At 42.8% G+C, this 18463-nt stretch overlaps 1 protein-coding gene across 3 annotated transcripts in view; it reads left to right on the top strand.

Moving 5' to 3' along the window:
- Positions 1-18463, top strand: part of ELP2 (elongator acetyltransferase complex subunit 2) — a 42602-nt gene extending 24139 nt beyond the window's left edge. For 2 of the 3 annotated variants that reach the window (XM_053397186.1, XM_053397185.1), the window contains 8 exons: positions 517-615; positions 742-799; positions 8686-8758; positions 9814-10006; positions 11202-11323; positions 13891-14033; positions 15038-15151; positions 18170-18463. In XM_053397186.1, coding sequence (XP_053253161.1) covers positions 517-615; positions 742-799; positions 8686-8758; positions 9814-10006; positions 11202-11323; positions 13891-14033; positions 15038-15151; positions 18170-18326 — 959 coding nt within the window. In that variant the 3' untranslated portion in view covers positions 18327-18463. The remainder of the gene's footprint in view (positions 1-516; positions 616-741; positions 800-8685; positions 8759-9813; positions 10007-11201; positions 11324-13890; positions 14034-15037; positions 15152-18169) is intronic. The other variant, XR_008331625.1, reaches the window with a different exon arrangement.

Raw genomic sequence — 18463 nt, 5'->3', positions numbered from 1 at the left:
TTTTTTGAACAAATCTTCTTGATTAATAAATTTAGTGCAATTGTTATGAAATTGCAAACTTCATTTCCTACAGAAGTCGGTTGAGGGAGCTCAGATTGGCAGGGGTGTCTAACAAAAGCAAAAAACAAAAATTTGATGGCATCTGGAGACTAAATTCTGTAGGTAATGGCCCACTTTGCCAAGGGCTGAGTTGCAGCTGGGAAAAGTATAAGGCAGAAACGTCTGTAGAAAGCTGACCAAGAAGATGAGTTATTGGGTGAGCTCGGGAGAATGCCAAAGCAGCTTCTTTCAGCTTTCTCTAGGTCCTGCCTGGAGTTGTGTCATGAGGCCCAAATAGTTTACCTTGCATTGTAAAATTTGCTAACCTTTCTATCCAAACATAATTGGGTTATGGACCAAATTTTCTTTTAGATAATTTAAACTGAAAATAGAATTGTTCTTTTCTGTTGAGTATTTTGTTAACCATTCCTTGATTGGCATGTTACTTTCGGACTCTAAAATATGCCTCTTTTACAGCTGAAGATACAGCAGCCCAGACAACTGAAGAAGAAGAAAAACTTACTAATGCTTCCAGTCAGTATCATGAAAATTACTTTCAGCCATGTAGTCTTACAGGTATGCAACATGTTAAAATGCTGTGTTTGGGAATTTTGTTATGTAAATTAAGGGAGCAGATGAAAGGGAAGGGGGGCAGTATGAGGAAAAAACCCTCTTTGTTCTAAACCAATTAATATCTTCCAGAACCTCCCACAGAAGATCATCTCTTGCAGAACACGTTATGGCCTGAAACACAAAAGTTGTAAGTTGCTTTGTTTATCAGATGAGAAATAAACTGAAAACATATGGGAAAAGGTTTTAACTCATTTGTTTGAGTTGACCTCATTTCCTCATTAAACTTGGAGTTGTTCTGGGCTAAATGTGGGCCAAATGAATGAATGGCATTTATTAAAAACCACATTTGCATCCTATTCTTTATTGAGGTAGCTCAGAATAGCATGCAAAATCACCTTTCATTTTATTCCCACAACAGCCTTGAATGAGTGGGGATTGAACCTGGGTCTCTAGTCAGGTTTGAAGATACTTAGTAAGAACGTTTAGCATCTAATGTATATGTTATGTATGTATTTGATTTTATGTCCTATCCCATCCAAAAGGCTTGGGGCAAGTTACAGTATGCGAATTACTCTGCCCTATCAATTAGCTGCTTGACAGTAAATTTGAATTAAAAAAGGCCGGATGATGCTTCTGGAAGACCTACTGGCCCGGGCTTTGGCAAGTTTTTGTTGAATTCTTTGCAACCTTTTCAAAACTCCATAAGCAGCTGTTGTTGTTATTTAGTAGTAGTAGTAGTAAAAGTAAGGTAAAGGGACCCCCAACCATAAGGTCCAGTCGTGGCCGACTCTGGGGTTGCGGCACTCATCTCGCTTTATTGGCCGAGGGAGCCAGTGTACAGCTTCCGGGTCATGTGGCCAGCATGACTAAGCCACTTTTGGCGAACCAGAGCAGCGCATGGAAACGCCGTTTACCTTCCCGCTGGAGCGGTACCTATTTATCTACTTGAACTTTGACGTGCTTTAGAACTGCTAGGTTGGCAGGAGCAGGGACCGAGCAACGGGAGTGCACCTCATCACGGGGATTCGAACCGCTGACCTTCTGACTGGCAAGTCCTAGGCTCTGTGGTTTAACCCCCAGCGCCACCCACGTCCCTAGTAGTAGTAGTAATAGTAGTGATTTTTTTTATTATGCTTCTGTTATTAATATAATCTGGGCAGTGGGAACGGAGACTGAGAGAGAGTGGCTTCCCGAAGGGTGTAGGTTCCTAACTAATAAGAGTTAGTGGCTGAGATAAGACCTGAACCTGTGACCTTCTGGCTTACTAATGGCATTTTTAGCTGCTATACTATATTACTTGGTAAACATGGAGCAGTAGCTTTATCGATCCTGAGTATAGTTCCCTCCTGAAACTGAGAAACAAACAATAGACAAATGAGTGGCTGCTCTCCTGAAACAAGTGCTTTTAGGAGCTGGAGGGTAACCCAGAGGCAGCTCTGTGTTCAGTGAAGGAGTTCTGAGTTGCATCAAATACGTGTGCATTTGAGCAGAGGTCAGGAGATAGATTTTTGCCTTTAGATTCAGCGAGGTCTGCTGTCCTGGAACAATTCCCAGGGAGGCTGTTTTCCCCTCTGTTTTTCTTTGCTCGCTGCAGTTGCCTTAAAGGCGCTTTAAATTGTGGCAGCTCTCTTTGCAAAGTGTGCCAGTTTTTCACAGTCTCTCATTCTTGGCAGGCTGGAGGTGGCAGAGGCACCATGATTCCAAGCAATTTGGCTTTCTGCTGAATCTGAGCAGGGAAGCCTGGAAATATTCTCAGGGCTGGGGGGAAATCCTTGCATGGTTTGCCAAGACCATTTGCCAGAGCCCTGTCCGCAGGCCTGCGCAACTTGTGACCCACCAAGCAGAATGCAGCCCGTAGGCCATGTATTGCCAGCTGCCAGATGTAGTTTTTGGAGCCACAAGCAAACAGCAAAAACAAAGCAATTAGAAATCTGCAGTATGACCAGCTTTACACGGATGGGTTTTAGAGTTTCATAAAACTCTCCCTCGGGCTCAGTGTTAAGGGCAGGAGGAAGAAGCTTGTTGCATGTTTTTGGTGGAGGGAAGGTAGTAGCTCAGTCTGCTTCTTAGAACGGTGTGACGAGGTGTCAGTCATTCAGTCAATCAATCATATGGCCTTCAGTGGAAGATGTCAGGCCAAGCCAAAAACCCGGTTATGTTGAAGGATGTTGTCTAGACAGGATGGCATTCTCTCTCTGGACGTGAAGCGCAGGGTCTTGAAAGCTTTGCCTCTTCTGGGGAGAAGTCGTCCCACCCTCCAGATCTTCCGTGCCTCATGATGGGGTAAAGGTAAAGGTACCCCTGACCGTTAAGTCCAGTCACAGAGGACTCTGGGGTTGCGGCGCTCATCTCGCTTTACAGGTCGAGGGAGCTGGCGTTTGTCTGCAGACAGTTTTTCCGTGTCATGTGGTCATGACTAAGCTGCTTCTGGCAAACCAGAGAAGCGCATGGAAATGCCATTTACCTTCCTGCCGGAGCGGTACCTATTTATCTACTTGCACTGCGTGCTTTCGAACTGCTAGGTTGGCAGGAGCAGGGACCAAACAACGGGAGCTCACCCCCGTCACGGGGATTCGAATTGTCGACCTTCTGATCGGCAAGCCCTAGGCTCTGTGGTTTAGACCACAGCGCCACCTGCGTCCCCATGATGGGTTAGGTTGAGTCTTTTGTTCCTTAGGAGAAAAGGCTTCCAGTGCGGTACTTTTAACTGCTCTACGGTTAAAAAGAGAAATAAAAACAATTCCTCTTGTGCTATCCACTCTGTTGTCTACCCTGTTTAACTCCCGACCATTGTCTGGGACTGTTGGCTGGGATTTGGAGGGTCCTCATTCACTGGGGTGGGCAGATTGACATGGGCAACTACATTTTGACAGTTCCTCTATTTTATGAACTCAGTGTTCACTACTTCTTTTCCGTTTGTAATGAGAGAGAGAGAGATTTATTTTTAGTTGTGGGTGTAGATGGGATGTGTCGCTCTGCTCAAGATCCTGAGGACGTCATCCTATCTAGAGACTGTCCTCGCAACACAATCAGTAAATAGAAATTCACAGTAAGAACCAATTTCCTTTCTCTCTCTAAGCCTAACTAGGGTGGTTGTTACTGCACCTCACCCTTGCCTTCAAATTCTTTTGTTGAAGGTCGGTATAATAGGTAACCAATAACCAAGTAACCGAAAACACTTAGTAAATAAATAACTTTTAAAGGCACATAAGTGCTGTCATTGTATTTGGAGGAAAGGGAGCAGCAGGATTTTTTGATATTTTTTTTAATAGGGAAGTTCTTTTAAATCTGTAGTAATCTTAGTAGGTTTTCGAAGTGAACTCTCATAAACTCAGGAGAGAGACTCTTTGCTAGCTGGCTAAAGGTGCTCTGAGAGGACAATTGTTACATTCGGCTGCAAGCTCATTATTGAGAGAATGGCAAGAGGAACAGGTAGCAGCAGCGTACATTGAATAAGCTTGGTGAATCCCCAGTGAAGTCTGCTCATCATAGGTTTTTCTTAAAGGGAAGAGAATTATTTCTCTAACCAAGGCTGTACTTTAGCATAGAGCACACCAAACAGATGTTTTGCTGGATCCAGATGCAGATACCATCTGTGTGTGTGTGTGTGTGTGTGTGTGTGTGTGTGTATCTAGTTCGTTTATAAGTCTGCCCCATTTAAGAGCAGTGACCCCAGTGTGAGTTACACTTAAAAACAACCATAAAATCAATTAAATACAATATAACAAATATCTGGAGTCTTATTTCATCTAATGTTTGATTCATGTAACTTTGCATCTGATTAGAGATATGAAACATCTTGAGTACTGTGAAAATTGCTGATTATGTCTCACGATCCATTTGTCTGATGTGTAAATAGAAAAATGTTATTATAATAATTATGAGTGTGGAGGCAGCCTGATCTACAGAATAATGCATTGAACTTTAGACCCAAATTTTCAAATTCTGGCTTGTTTCTGGACTTGCTGCTTTCCCTTGGACAGTTCTTATATACCTCATCATCAGACTTGACTCGTGTTTGTGGAGGGACCTGTGTGTGTGTGTGTGTGCGCGCGAGTGCTTCTCCTCTCCATCACACAAATAACATAATTTATATATAATTTAAATAAGTAAAGGTAAAGGGACCCCTGACCATTAGGTCCAGTCGTGGCCGACTCTGGGGTTGCAGTGCTCATCTCGCTTTATTGGCCGAGGGAGCTGGCGTACAGCTTCCGGGTCATGTGGCCAATATGACTAAGCCGCTTCTGGCGAACCAGAGCAGCGCACAGAAACGCCATTTACCTTCCCGCCGGAGCGGTACCTATTGATCTACTTGCACTTTGACGTGCTTTTGAACTGCTAGGTTGGCAGGAGCAGGGACCGAGCAATGGGAGCTCACCCTGTCGCGGGGATTCGAACCGCCGACCTTCCGATCGGCAAGTCCTAGGCTCTGTGGTTTAACCCACAGTGTCACCCGTGTCCCCATAATTTAAATAGTTTAAATAAGTTACATTAATTTAGAAAAAAATATATAACAAAACATGGTAGGGAACGTCTGGCCCATGAGGCTATTCCCCACAAACCTTCACACCTGAGCGCATATGGGACGGCAGGTGTAGCTCAGGTATGGCTGTAGCTATTAAGTGAGCTCCCAATTGTTGTTGTTGTTGTTTTGGCAAGTGGAGTTCCCTGTAAGAAAAGAAAATGCTCTGTTTGCAGGAAATAGTTTGTATCCAAATGTTGCCTACAAATGAACTTCAGAGGGGACTCCCTTGAACCACTCATTAGCTGATAGGTGCTGGAAGTGCCTTCAAGGTCACTGTAACTTCCGATTAGCTGATTGGAGGTTACAGCAAGCCCCTTTGGCAATCACCTGTTGTTGTTCTTGAATTATTGAATTTATATACCACCCTATACCCAGGGGTCTCAGGGCAGTTCACAGAATAAAATCAAAATATAAAACCACAAAATACCTAATAAAAATATAAACAAGAACCCCCCCCCCAATTTTTTAAAAAGGGCATAGGATGTAAATTGGATCAACCAAAGGCCTGGTTAAAAAGGAACATTTTTGCCTGGCGCCTAAAGGTGTATATTGAAGGCACCAAGCGAACTTCCCTGGGGAGAGTATTCCACAGACAGGGAGCCACTGCAGAGGGCCTAAGAAGATGATCTCAGGGTCTGGGTAGGTTCATATGGAAAGAAGCGGTCCTTGAGGTATTGTGGCCCTTTTATGAAGTTGGGTGGATGTCATGTAGCGGTCCCTCCCACCTGTCAAAGTTGGCCCATGGCATGGGGAAATGAAAGGATCAGGCCTACCAAGCTGGAACTGGTTCTCCACATCTGGTGTGAAGTTAAAATGCTAGTCTGTGCTAACCATGATTAAGAATTCATACCATAGTACAACAACAAGATCTGCTTGCCTACTTTTGTTTCCCATCTGCTCTTTTTATAAGTTCAGAACTATCGCCATAGTATAGCAGATCTTTGAGGTGGATCAATGGCCCAAACTGTGGCTTGTGAGGTCCTACGAAACAGCAAGCAGCTGTTTCCAAATGTTACATTTTACAAACCAGCTTCAAGCTCTGGTTTATTGGCCCTAAACAAACCACAGTTTGGGTACAGACATTAAAGCAAGTTTTGATTTAGCTAAACAATGCATGGCTTTGCGTTATATCAGAACCCAGTCTAGGTTCAAATGTTCAAAGGCATGCAAAAAGGATCACTGGCCCAATGAAGAGTATGATTTAGGCCGTGGCATTTCCTATGAATAAAGTGAAGTTCCTCAAACCTGCTAGGGAAGACTTTTTCCAAGACAGAGTTCTACAGCATCTTTTTTTTTTTGTAGAAAGCAATGTATTTTGACAGGAGATAAAGAAAATATTGTCGGTTCCCAATTGTATTTGTGCAGTATTAATCTTGAAAGAAGCAATGTGAAATAATAGAAAATGTAGGTTTAATGTTGCCATAGCAGCAAGAAAAACAGGAACCAGCTTGCTAAAAATAGACCATTTGGCAATTGCATTTCTGTGCGAAATACTGTCACCTCGGCTTTAGATTTCAGAATAAATTTTTAACTTTGATAAATATTTAAGGAGATAATTGTGCATAGGAGTCTACTGAAGTGTTCCATTGCAAAGATTACATTTTATAGTTCAATAATAGTATGGTTGAACTTTAAAATAATTACAGGAATAATCAGGCAACATACTAAAACTTGCAGTGTCTAGCTTCATCCAAAATGTGTTTGCTTTTTTAGCTCACATTTGTTGGGCTGGTCTTACTACAGGGTGAATAAGTGATAACTCAAGGCATTGCAGACCATTCTGCTGCGGGATCTTCATAGACCTCATGTGGTTGCTGAGGTCTCTTCAAGTGACCTGCCACTAATAGCCGATTTATAAAGAAACGATTAGGGAATAATAATAATAATAATTTATTATTTATACCCTGCCCATCTGGGCAGCTCCCAACCGAATATTAAAAACACAAAGCAGCATTAAACTTCCCTAAACAGGGCTGCCTTCAGGTGTCTTTTAAAAATGAAATAGTTGCTTATTGCCATGACATCTGCGTTCCAAAGGGCAGGCACCACTACTGAGAAGGACCTCTACTGTTCTATGATGCTAAGTCAAGTCTGCCAGTTCTCCGCTTGGTGCCTACCTGCCCCTCGCCCCTCCGTCTTCCCCAGCCCACCATTTTCTGACCCATATGGCTTCCTATTTGAACATCACATTTGTGCTCCTTCCAAGGCCAAATAAGAGTTCAATTGGCAGCAGCATCTCCTGCATAGGAGCTCCAGGAACCTGCTTTCTGCCAAGTCAGGTTGTTGGTCAGTGTTGGTGCTGACCTTTAAAGCCCTAAACGGCCTCGGTCCAGTATACCCGAAGGAGCGTCTCCACCTCCATCGTTCTGCCCGGACACTGAGGTCCAGTACCGAGGGCCTTCTGGTGGTTCCCTCGCTGCGAGAAGCCAAGTTACAGGGAACCAGGCACAGGGCCTTCTCGGTTGTGGCACCCGCCCTGTGGAACACCCTCCCACCAGATGTCAAAGAGAAAAATAACTACCAAACTTTTAGAAGACATCTAAAGGCAGCCCTGTTTAGGGAAGCTTTTAATGTTGAATAGGTTATTGTATTTTAGTGTTTTGTTGGAAGCCTCCCAGAGTGGCTGGGGGGAGCCAGCCAGATGGGCGGGGTATAAATAAATTATTATTACTATTATTATTATTATTATTCTTATTATTATTATTAGTCCATCGAATTCAGTATTGTCTACACTGCCTGGCAGCAGCTCTCCAGGGTGTCAGGAAGGGAGTCTGTCGCAGGAGATGTTGCCGATTGAACCCGCGGCCGTCGGCATGCAAAGCACTCCACCCTTGCTTCCTAATCATCCAGACATCCTTACATGTAGAAAAGGAAGGCGACCCTTTCGCAAGGGCTTTTCCTTCCAGCTGGATGATGAAGGCACAACTTGGATGTGCAACCGCACAGGAAGGAGAGAGGAAGAACGGAGAGGCTGCAAGGTGTGTGTGTGCCCAGAATTTGTTTTGGGACACTCTGAATCAAACACCCACACTTTTAGGAGAGCCTTCGCTTTGAGATCGCATTGAATCTTATCTAGCTCAATGTTTGGTTTGGGTGCAAGACAGCAGAGCTTTGATACCTCCATACCAGTAATAGCCAAGTTATATGGAAATGAATAGGAACTGGGGTGTGTGTTGTTTTCTTTTCTTTGGCAATCACTCGTAGCCGAGTAAGATTGTCTTCCATAAACACGGTTTTAACAATGAGTCCGTAGGTGACTGTGGAGGCTAATTCTGGATCCACACGTCCTTCCACAGTGGGACATTGGCTTCCGGGTGGGAGTTGATCACGGTGTGGATTTGCCAAGCGTGCCTTCCTCCTAGCACGTTTGTCTCTTGCGTCCTGAGTTTGAGTGTCTTCAAAGCCCATGACACCTTTGGTAAAGGCTGTTCTCCAATTGGAGCGCTCACAGGCCAGTGGGGGGGGTGTACACTGCAACAAACTGTAGCCCACCAGACATTTTTTGCTATCTTTGCCTTTTTACTACTTTGGGGTCTTTATCATTTTAGGTATGGACATGGCTATGAAGTTTTTTGTGTTGCCTGCAATAATGCGAAAACTGTGATTGCCTCGGCATGTAAGGTAAGAAAAAGTAAAAAGCGGCTCTGAAATTTCGATCACAGTGATCTGGGTGGCCTGAGTCACGTGAAAGAATCCTGCTGGATCAGACCAGAGGCCCACCAGCTAGAGAGTCTCACAAACCTGTGGCAGCAACTGGTGCTGACCAGAAAGCTGCTTTGGGAGAGTGACCTCATTGCATGGAACTGTTCCTCTTTTTTAAAAAAAAATTTAAAAATGTATCTTAAATACATCAGATGCATATTTTTAAAATTAATGTGCGGAGAGACTCCACAGGTGCAAATTAGTGGATGATTCCTCTTATAGGGTGTTCGTTGTACATGGGGCATGTTGATTAATCAGCAAAATCAAAATAGGTTTTTCGAAGGACGGGGCAAACCTGGCCATTTTATTGTAGAATGGTGTCCTGGGCCAACATATGCAGAACATGAGCTTCTGAAAGCCAAGGACTGTAAGAAATACAATCAGTTCTTGCATTGTAATAGTAGCGGAGTCAGCCACTTGTGGTGGTGGTCATTTTTTGAGAGGAAGAGTCGTTAAGGGAAGCTTTTCTGAAACACCTGCTTTTTTTATGAGGCATTGCCCTAATCAACCAAATAAGTGTTTCTGGCATTTCCGTAATGCAAGCAAAAAGAGAAAATCAAGTGAAGTAAAGATTCCTGCCGAAGGACAGTTTGCAAAGTAAATATTTATTCATCCGAAAAACATGGGTTCAGACTCACTATTTCCTCCAGCACTTTTTGCTACTACATCATGCTGGCTTTATTTAGGAATCTTTTTGGCCACCCTTCATCGGCAGGCAATCCCAGGGTGCGACATGATAAGACCATTTAAAAACATAAAAGCAATTTAAACGGTAATACAAAAGAAGAGTGGATAAATAACACCAACTGGAGCAACAATAAAACCACTGCAATAATGACATCAAGCATCCTAAACACAATCTTACCCGGCAAATGTCTCTGTAAATTGTTTATCTGCCCTTATGGTTGTTTTTTTCCAAAGCTGCTTTTGTTCATTCTCAGTATTTATTCTCTCTCCATCACCCCATTTCGCAGGCTTCTAAAAAAGAACATGCAGCCATTATTTTGTGGAGCACCACAACGTGGAAGCAGATACAGAGCTTACCTTTCCACAACCTGACAGTGACACAGATTTCCTTCTCCCCCAACGATAAATTCTTGTTGGCAGTTTCAAGAGACAGGCAGTGGTCACTTTGGAAGTGTAATGACATCAGTTCAATGCAACCAGGTAAGCTAGCTAACAGTTGGTGTCACTGGTTGAAAACTAACGTTGCAGCTTTTTAAGGTATGTTACGAATGAACACACAGATATCCATTTTGCGACTCTCTTTTAGTTTCTTCTTAAACTTCATCTCCTTTTGCAAACTTATTCTTCATATTTTGATTTACAAATCTGGCCTTCATCTTACAGTTTCCAGGGGAGAGAACGTTTGGACAGCAGAAACTTTCAGGCTGCTGATTCATGGCAATCCATTAACCAAATAAGGGTGGTGGAAGCTGTCTTGTTTGCTTCTTCCTGTTGGTCTTGGGTGTTTCTTGTGGAAAAGGAACTTTTGGACAAACGTACAGTATGTCTGTTTATGCCCTACTCTGATGAAATGGCAAAATAGTTTCCCTGCTCCTGACCATTATGGACTGAGCAGTGCTCAGGAAGCTGAGCAGTTGTAAAAGCTATAGCAACCTGTCTTCTTTTTTTAGTAGCAACTCTCTTGATAAAATGTTGTCGGACATTTCTCCTGTAAATACATGGTCCAGTAACATTTGACTGCTGAATGGTATCTTTGTATCCCATATGTAAAGGGATGGCATTCCAGGAGAGTTAACACTGGATGTTAAAGAAAGCTTGTAAATGTGCTGGGAGAAGTGGATATTATGTATTCTGTTCTATTGAACCATCTAAATATGAGTATTGCTGTTCCTGACAGTCTTGTGGCATTTGGAAACGATGGCCAATTCTTTAACTGGTTTGTAGATTGTGTGTTTGGTGAAGTCAAATCTTCCCTAAAGAAGGCTATTTGAATGCAGTAGATCAGTTTTTCAGCTGGTCGATGTTGGTAGACACCCCCCACCCGCAAACTCGCTAGCAGTGATGCCACTATAGTTGCCCAAGCAGCTTGGCTCGGGAAGGTCTCGTCTCCTTGACTGAGCAATCTTAGTAGATGATCTTTCAGTGCAAACTGAGTTGCCCCAGAAGCTTCTGCAGTTATGCAGAGGGCTGCCTTTAGTGCTCAGAACACCAGGAAATAGGAATGGGTGTGTGTGTGTGTGTGTGTGTGTGTGTGTGTGTCTGGATTCAGTTTGTGAGCCATCAGTTGGCCATCTGTACTCTAGATTACTGTTCCCTGCTTTTAAACTTTTCTGGGGCAATGTCTGCCTGCAGGAATAAATTACAACATTCCTCTGTTTCATATTTGTCTTTCCAGACCCAGCTTTCAATCTTTTTGCTTACACAAATCAAAGCACGGCTGTGCACACTCGCATCATTTGGTCCTGCGACTGGACCCCTGATAGCAAGTATTTCATTACTGGAAGCAGAGACAAAAAGGTAAGTAAATAATCAGTTGCTCCTTACCCAGCTTCATAGAGTTAATTCACACAAATCAATTTTTATTTATTAAAAGCATTTATACCCTACCCTTTTCCATAAAAAGGGTGTCCAAGGCAGTGTTCCATCCGTGTAAACGTTTAAAAAGTACAAAAAAGTTTAAAGAAAACCAATACTTCACTCCTATTCGGGGCAAGAACCAAAGGAGCATGTTCTTGTATGTTTATGCGGAGTGTGTCATTAAAATTAATATGCCTTTAAAAATCCATCCCTCAGTAAATTTGTTTGGCACTGAACTTGAGTACCTATTTTTTATATCTAGGCATAATCTTTTACTGAAAGACCTAATTCAATGCAGATGGAAGATGTTGAGTGTATTAGAAAGCAGAGGAGGAATTTTGCACAAAATATTATTTACCCAGCTGCTGTTAATTCTAACATGCTCATTGTTAGTGAGTATAGGACTGAAGCAAGATCTTGCATGTTAGCTTAGAAAGGTAATAGTTTTATGCAGTAGGAAGTCTCTTATAGCCATATTCTGCATATTATGATGGGGCAAGAACCTTCTTAAGGCATTTCTTTAGAAAAAGATGAAGCCTGAATTCAGGCAGTGTGTACTACATTCATTCATTCAATCAATCAATCAATCAATTAATCAATCAATCAATAAAATGCTGTATTCCTAGGCTTTCCAAATGATGTGCTAAGTAATTAGAAATTTATGCTATCTGTGGATTCTGCAAATTGAAAAATTAGCATAAATTACCTTATTTCAAATAATTTATTATGCGAACAGGCACGGTAGTGGTTAGAGTGTTGGACTGAGACTAGGAAGAAATCTGCACTGAATCTCACTTGTTCACCTTGTGCCAGTCATTCTCTCTTGACCTAACCCACGGCACAGGGTCGTGGGAATAAAATGGGGGGAGAGAGAAAGAGATGAAAGTCTCTGGAAGCTGAATTCTGTGCTCCATAGCACATATTGTGGGTTTTCTATGCTCCTACAGAAGTGTAGCCATGCATAGAATCTTGCCCAGATCCTAAGAACTTGGTAATCATTTTAGTTTCATATCTGTGCATATGGTGGTCATCTGTGATAATTTAGTACAGTGCCATCAGTATATATAAAGCTATCACAGTATAAGTGACAGAAAATCAGTGTTCCTTGTTATAAGGAGCTTAGTCTATCAGTGGAGAGAGAGCAGAGGAAGATCAGGGACAAAAGATGCAAGGATAACAGAAGATAAATGTGAGCAACTGTAGTTACAGATACTCTGATTTCATGGTAGTTGGGAATGAAAAGTGAGTGGTGGTTGTCTATAATCAAATTTTTAAAGTGCAAAAAGGATTTTTTTTATGGTAACGACTCTGTTTCTTATGCCTCTTCACGTATTGTCAGGTTCTGTTTTGCAGTCCTGGCTTAGAGTGGCTTTTGCCTTGCTGCTAACAAAGTGAACAAGAGCTTTAGATCTTGCCTTATTTATGTACCACTGGCTATAATAAGCTATTTTGTAAATTCCCACCTTCACATGGGGGGAAAAAACCTTCCATTGCCTTCGTTGTTATCCTTTCTTAAGCCCCCATACAGGTTCTTTTCTCTTTTTTTGCAATATCCTTTCTTTGCTGGTGGCGAGCAGCCCGGCAAAGAAGGTTTTCCAGATAATCCTTATCAGTTAATCCATGCTTCTAAATGTTTTTTGTACAGCAGTAGAACTTACTATGTGTTTTGTACACTGTTTGCTAACCAGCAGTGGCTTTCCCAGAGCCTAAGCCTCTGCTCTAAAACTAATTTCCATAAAGTACATCAACACTTGCCTTGGATTATTATTTTTAATCACCCCTGTAAACATTTCAGAATTGCTGTGAGCAAAGTTGGGAGTGCCTTCTTCTTTCTCCTAACTTCAGATTCCCCTAGAAGCTCCCCCACGCTTCACTTTTCAGTATGGCAAAAAAAGTCAACATATCATTACTGCTTACTGGACTGCTGCAGCTTTAAGACAGTGATTATTTTTACATTTGACCAGCACAAGCTCTGCCTTTGAACACTTCTGAAACTGCAGTAGCCAATCTCTGAGGTCACTGGACAATTCCAAGGATGGGCTTAGGCCTAGCAGGAAGAAGAGTGAAATCACTTCTGCACAGAGTAGTGTTCTGTGTGTAACACACACACACACACACAGAGAGAGAGAGAGAGAGAGAGAGAGAGAGAGAGAGAGAGAGAGAGAGAGATATATTTGCCTTTATGGTTAGTTTTATTATTTGTATGGGTTTATATCCTTCTGTATCCCTTGGATTCAGGGTGGCTAACAGTTTTTCAATAGCATATATAGGTCTTTTTCTTTGGAGGGCTCGCAACAAACCTGGACCCCAAACAAGAGAAGTGGTGGGGAGAAAAACAGGATTTTCACATACTAAATTCATCCCCAAACATTTTCCATGCATGGAGAACAGTTAGTTTCTCGCAGCATTGGGAAGAAGCACTGCAGGGGTGGAAACTCCCACCTGATCCAAGTGTGTAGTCCCCACTGTCTCATTGGCTGATACTCTGCCACTTTCACTTGAAATAGGTTGTTTTTTGGGGCGAATGTTGTTCAACAGAGGAGAATAAAGAAAACGACCCGGGTGAGATCCAGCCTTGTTCGCCAGTCCTGGATGTTGGGGACTCTGTCACGGCCCTTAGTGCTAGTCATGTGCTAGCTCCTGATGGGAGGTATGTTGCCCTTGAGTCCTTGGAGGAGAAGCCATGTGCTCAGAAGCCGAATGTTCATGGCGATTGATTTCCTGAAACACAGCCACTACTAGTGGCTTTTGTGGCCTGTGTTTAATTCGCCTTGTCGTATTTCTAACTCTTATTCAGACAGTCACTGGTTCTACCTGCCTCTACCCCTTCTAGGTGTTGCTCTACATAGGATGTACGTTGTAATATCCACAGGCTCGATTAACAAGTCTTAAAATGGGGGAAGGCTTAAAAATTGCTTGCATGTGGCGCTGTGGGTTAAACCACAGAGCCTTAGGACTTGCTGATCAGAAGGTCGGCGGTTCGAATCCCCACGACGGGGTGAGCTCCCATTGCTCGGTCCCTGCTCCTGCCAGCCTAGCAGTTCAAAAGCACGTCAAAGTGCGAGTAGATAAATAGGTTCCGCTCCGGTGGGAAGGTAAACGGCGTTTCCGTGCGCTGCTCTGGTTCACCAGAAGCGGCTTAGTCATGCTGGCCACATGACCCAGAAGCTGTACACCGGCTCCCTCGGCCAGTAAAGCGAGATGAGTGCCACAACCCCAGAGTCGGCCACGACTGGACCTAATGGTCAGGGGTCGTTTTAGCTTTACCTTTATGTGCAGTTTAGATGTGATGTCAAATATGTGGTGGTTGAGCTGGGATTATCAGCTTTCAGAGAGTTGGAACGGATCCTGAGGGTCGTCTAGCTCAACCGCCTGCAATTCAGGAATCACAACTAAAGCATCCCTGACAGATGGCCATCCAAGCTGTGCTTAAAAACCTCCGAGGAAGGAGAGTCCATTGTCTACTGAGGGAGACCATTCCATTGTGGAACCGCTCTTTCTGCCAGAAAGTTCTTCCTGATGTTTAGTCAGAATCTCCTTTCTTGTAACTTGAAGCCAGTGGTTCGGGCCTTACCCGAACAGGAGCAGGAGAAAACAAGCTTGCTGACTGGGTAATGAGCTTTAATTACTGACAGAACTGTCCTTTTTCTATAGCTATATCGTTGCAATAGGCACAGAAAGTGGGAAGATTCACTTGTATAAATGGAAACCAAGTGACAAGAGGCTGCCACTTTCGGACTGGACCAAATGTGCTGAAACAGACAACAGGTAACCCTATCCCAAACCTCTTGTGTCTCAAAGCAACTATACAGAAAACTACTATTTCACATTTTCACAATTTCACATTAGCATTTGGCTGTGTGAGGGTTCTTGCACTGGTTCTGTGAGGCCCCTTTGGCACCTGTTATAATGATGCCTTAAGGGACCTGCATTTGTAGAAACCCCTATTTATAGAGCTGATGCATCATAGCTGCTAGAAATGTGAGCTGGGAATTCTCTGCTTCAGATTTGCCCCCAGCCAGTAGCTGAATTTTAATTGTGGCGAGCCATGATATCGTAGCAGCAAGATGTGCACTGGAGGGGAAGCAGGAGCAAGGTGAAAATGTTGTGGATGCTTGTGTCTTTGTATGGTTGCTGTGGCCCTTTCTCTGCTTCTTTTTCAAGAACTGCTTAATTTCAGAAAGTGTTGCAAAAGAGCTCTTCCATACCCTGTTGCTCTAGGGAGTGCCAGTAAACGAGTCAAACCATTTCTGTTGTTCTTAAACTTGTTCTGATTTGATTCCGGTTCAGCCCAGTAAAGGTTTGTTAGCAGGTTCAGATGAATGTCATATAATACCAAATTCTCTGTGTGATAAGGCTAAAGGTCCCTGCAATACTTTTATCATTATTATCAATATATCCTGCCTTTCACTGCAGTTCCCAGGCAGTCATCCCTCAAGCCCTGTGGCCAGAACCAGATCTGCTAAGATTCAGGCCATACACTATCACAGTGGTCTTGGTTACTGTGTTACATATGCAATTCCTGGTCCATGCTTTTCGACTCATAGCTGATCCCAGAGATCAGCTTCCCCTGTACATCTTTGCACTCGGTTCATTTTCCTATAGTGAGAGGGAAGACAGTACAGCACAGGTGGAATTCTTCTGTGTAGTGCATGAAAAAAATATCCTTCCCCCCTTCTTTCACCACACTGTTATCGTCATGGTTGGTTGCAGAATTATAGCAGCAAATGTCCTCTGTTCTGCCTATTTCGTTTCTCAGCCCTGGAAGAAGGCAGAGTGTTAGCAATACTTGGCCTTTGTATAGCACTTTCAGAGCACCGCACATTACATTATCTGGTTGTAATCCTTTCAGTAACCTTGTAAAATGGGTCATCATTCTGATGATATTACAGATTTGAGTGGTAGGAGGCAAGTATCTGTGAACCAAGGACTCCCTGGTTTGTAGCCCCAGTCTCTTACTGTAGCTCTTATATTAGAAGCTTTAGCCCATATATAGAATTCAGTTGCCATTCATGTTGTGCATGTATCCCCTTATCACCCCTTTAAAAAAATTATACCCATATTTGGAACTAGCAACCTGAATTTCAATCCAGATACAACTAAGCCTTAGATAAAAGATAGAACCAAACTCAGTTTAGCTCTGGAATCAGTTCCTACAATTGTTTGCAGCTATATGCATACTGGGTTAAGCCTTTCCAAATCAGATGCAAATAACTTGATGTGCTTGCGTGTGCAAGCTGAACTTGAAAGACCTCAATGGGACATGTAGAAATGCATATAGGGTGAATTTTTAAAAGCTGAAATCTGATGGGAGGGAGGACTATATAGTTGGAGTCAGTTTTATTTATATAATACATGATCTGCCACATTTGTGCTCAAAGCAATTTGCAGACAATAATTCTTTTAAATAAAATAATGCAATACTTAATAAGAATTATAGTATCACTACTGCATGAACAATGAATAGAGGATGCACATCCATGCTGATTTCAAGTTCTGTGCCTTTGGGATCTGGCTTGTTAAGGCCCCATGAGACCATGAATGTTTGAATCTCACTATGCCATTAACTTTTCCATTTATCTAGATTGGCCCAAAGGGCTTACTAGTGTACCAGCAGCATCTGTTCGCCCTTCAGATGGTTTGCCCGGCTCCACATAACATCTCACACACACAGTCCAGAGCCCTCTGGGACATCTCTTGCCAGCACAGTAGCTAGATAAGACTACACAGTTCTGTTGGCATACCTTGACTTCTGTATGTCTTGTTTGTTTCACCAAACAGTCTTTACATTTATTAAGAGTTCAATGTTTCAGATTGTCAGCTGTAGCTACTTAATTCTTGAACAAGTTTACCTGCTCTGGTGCCAACAGAAGGAGATTGAATTGGAGCTAATATTTGCTTTTATTTGAGTTGTTTACTGTGTGGAAGAACATGTCTGTAGTTCAAAAAGCATTGGGAAATGTGAATATTAGTTGGGCAATTAACATTTTCCACACGTGCTTCTGACTGCAGTTGTTTGCGCACCCGGATTTTGCCTTTCGATGCGGCGGCTAATCATAGTTCAGTGGTTAGGATTGCCCCTACAAACTTATGGGTCAATTACATCATCCTGTCCTGATTTTTGTTAATAATAATTTGCTAAGATAACCATATTGGTAGCCTGTTGGTTGCCCAGAACTCATAATATGAACCCATAGTTTGTTTATAAACTTTGGTTTGGAAGTAAGGCATTAACGACAGGTTGCCAATGTGGATGTCATGGTAAACTGTGATTAGTGAAAACTAGAAGTGAAAATTAATTGGGGGGGGGGAATTCACACCCTAAAAGGGGGAGGAGTGAGTGAGCACATGGGCTTTCAAAGGTACCCCTATCAACCCATGGTTTGGCATCTTTTCCCTTGAGCTGCTGTACTCTCTGACACTTGCTTCTCTTTAAACTTTCTAAGTGATGTGTTTTGTAACTTTTTCTTAAGAAGCTTGCATGGCTAATGGCAACGTTTGACCTGAAATTACAGCGGAAATAGGTGTATTTCTGTTTGAATTATTTATGGGATGAAGCGGAGAAATGCCACTTGAACTCAGAATAGCTCCAGTATCTTTAATATCTACAGGCAGTGACAAATTTAGTCCCCGTCCCCCCCCGAGCTGGCAGCGCTGAAAAGGAGTGCACTAATTAGCTAAATGCTGACGTTTGGAATTGACAAAGTCCAGCTGAGTTTGACATTTTGTGGTTGCGAGAGATGAATTGGGTTTCCTTCCCCCCTAATAACTCCTGTCTTTTTGCAGCCAAAGCCACACTCTTGTTGTCAAGCAGCTGTGTTGGAGAAAGTGCGTGGGCCGTGCTGGGCAAGGGACAGCAGAGAGCAGCAGGTGGCTGCAGCTGGCGAGCTGCGGGGCCGACTATTCTGTCAAGATACTCAGCATTAACAGAGACAGTCTTTAAGCAATTTACTTTCGACCACACTTCGTGAAATATGTCAATAGTACCTGTTTTCTGAACTTTTTTTTTAAAAAGCACTTCTTTTTCTGAAAACTATGTGTCTACCTGGAGCTTAATTATTAAAGCGGTTTGTATAAAAA

The sequence above is a fragment of the Podarcis raffonei genome, chromosome 7 (assembly GCF_027172205.1).
Source record: "Podarcis raffonei isolate rPodRaf1 chromosome 7, rPodRaf1.pri, whole genome shotgun sequence".
Classification (NCBI taxonomy): domain Eukaryota; kingdom Metazoa; phylum Chordata; class Lepidosauria; order Squamata; family Lacertidae; genus Podarcis; species Podarcis raffonei.
The sequence above is the reverse complement of the archived record's forward strand: the minus strand, read 5'-3'. Positions and strand labels throughout refer to the sequence as shown.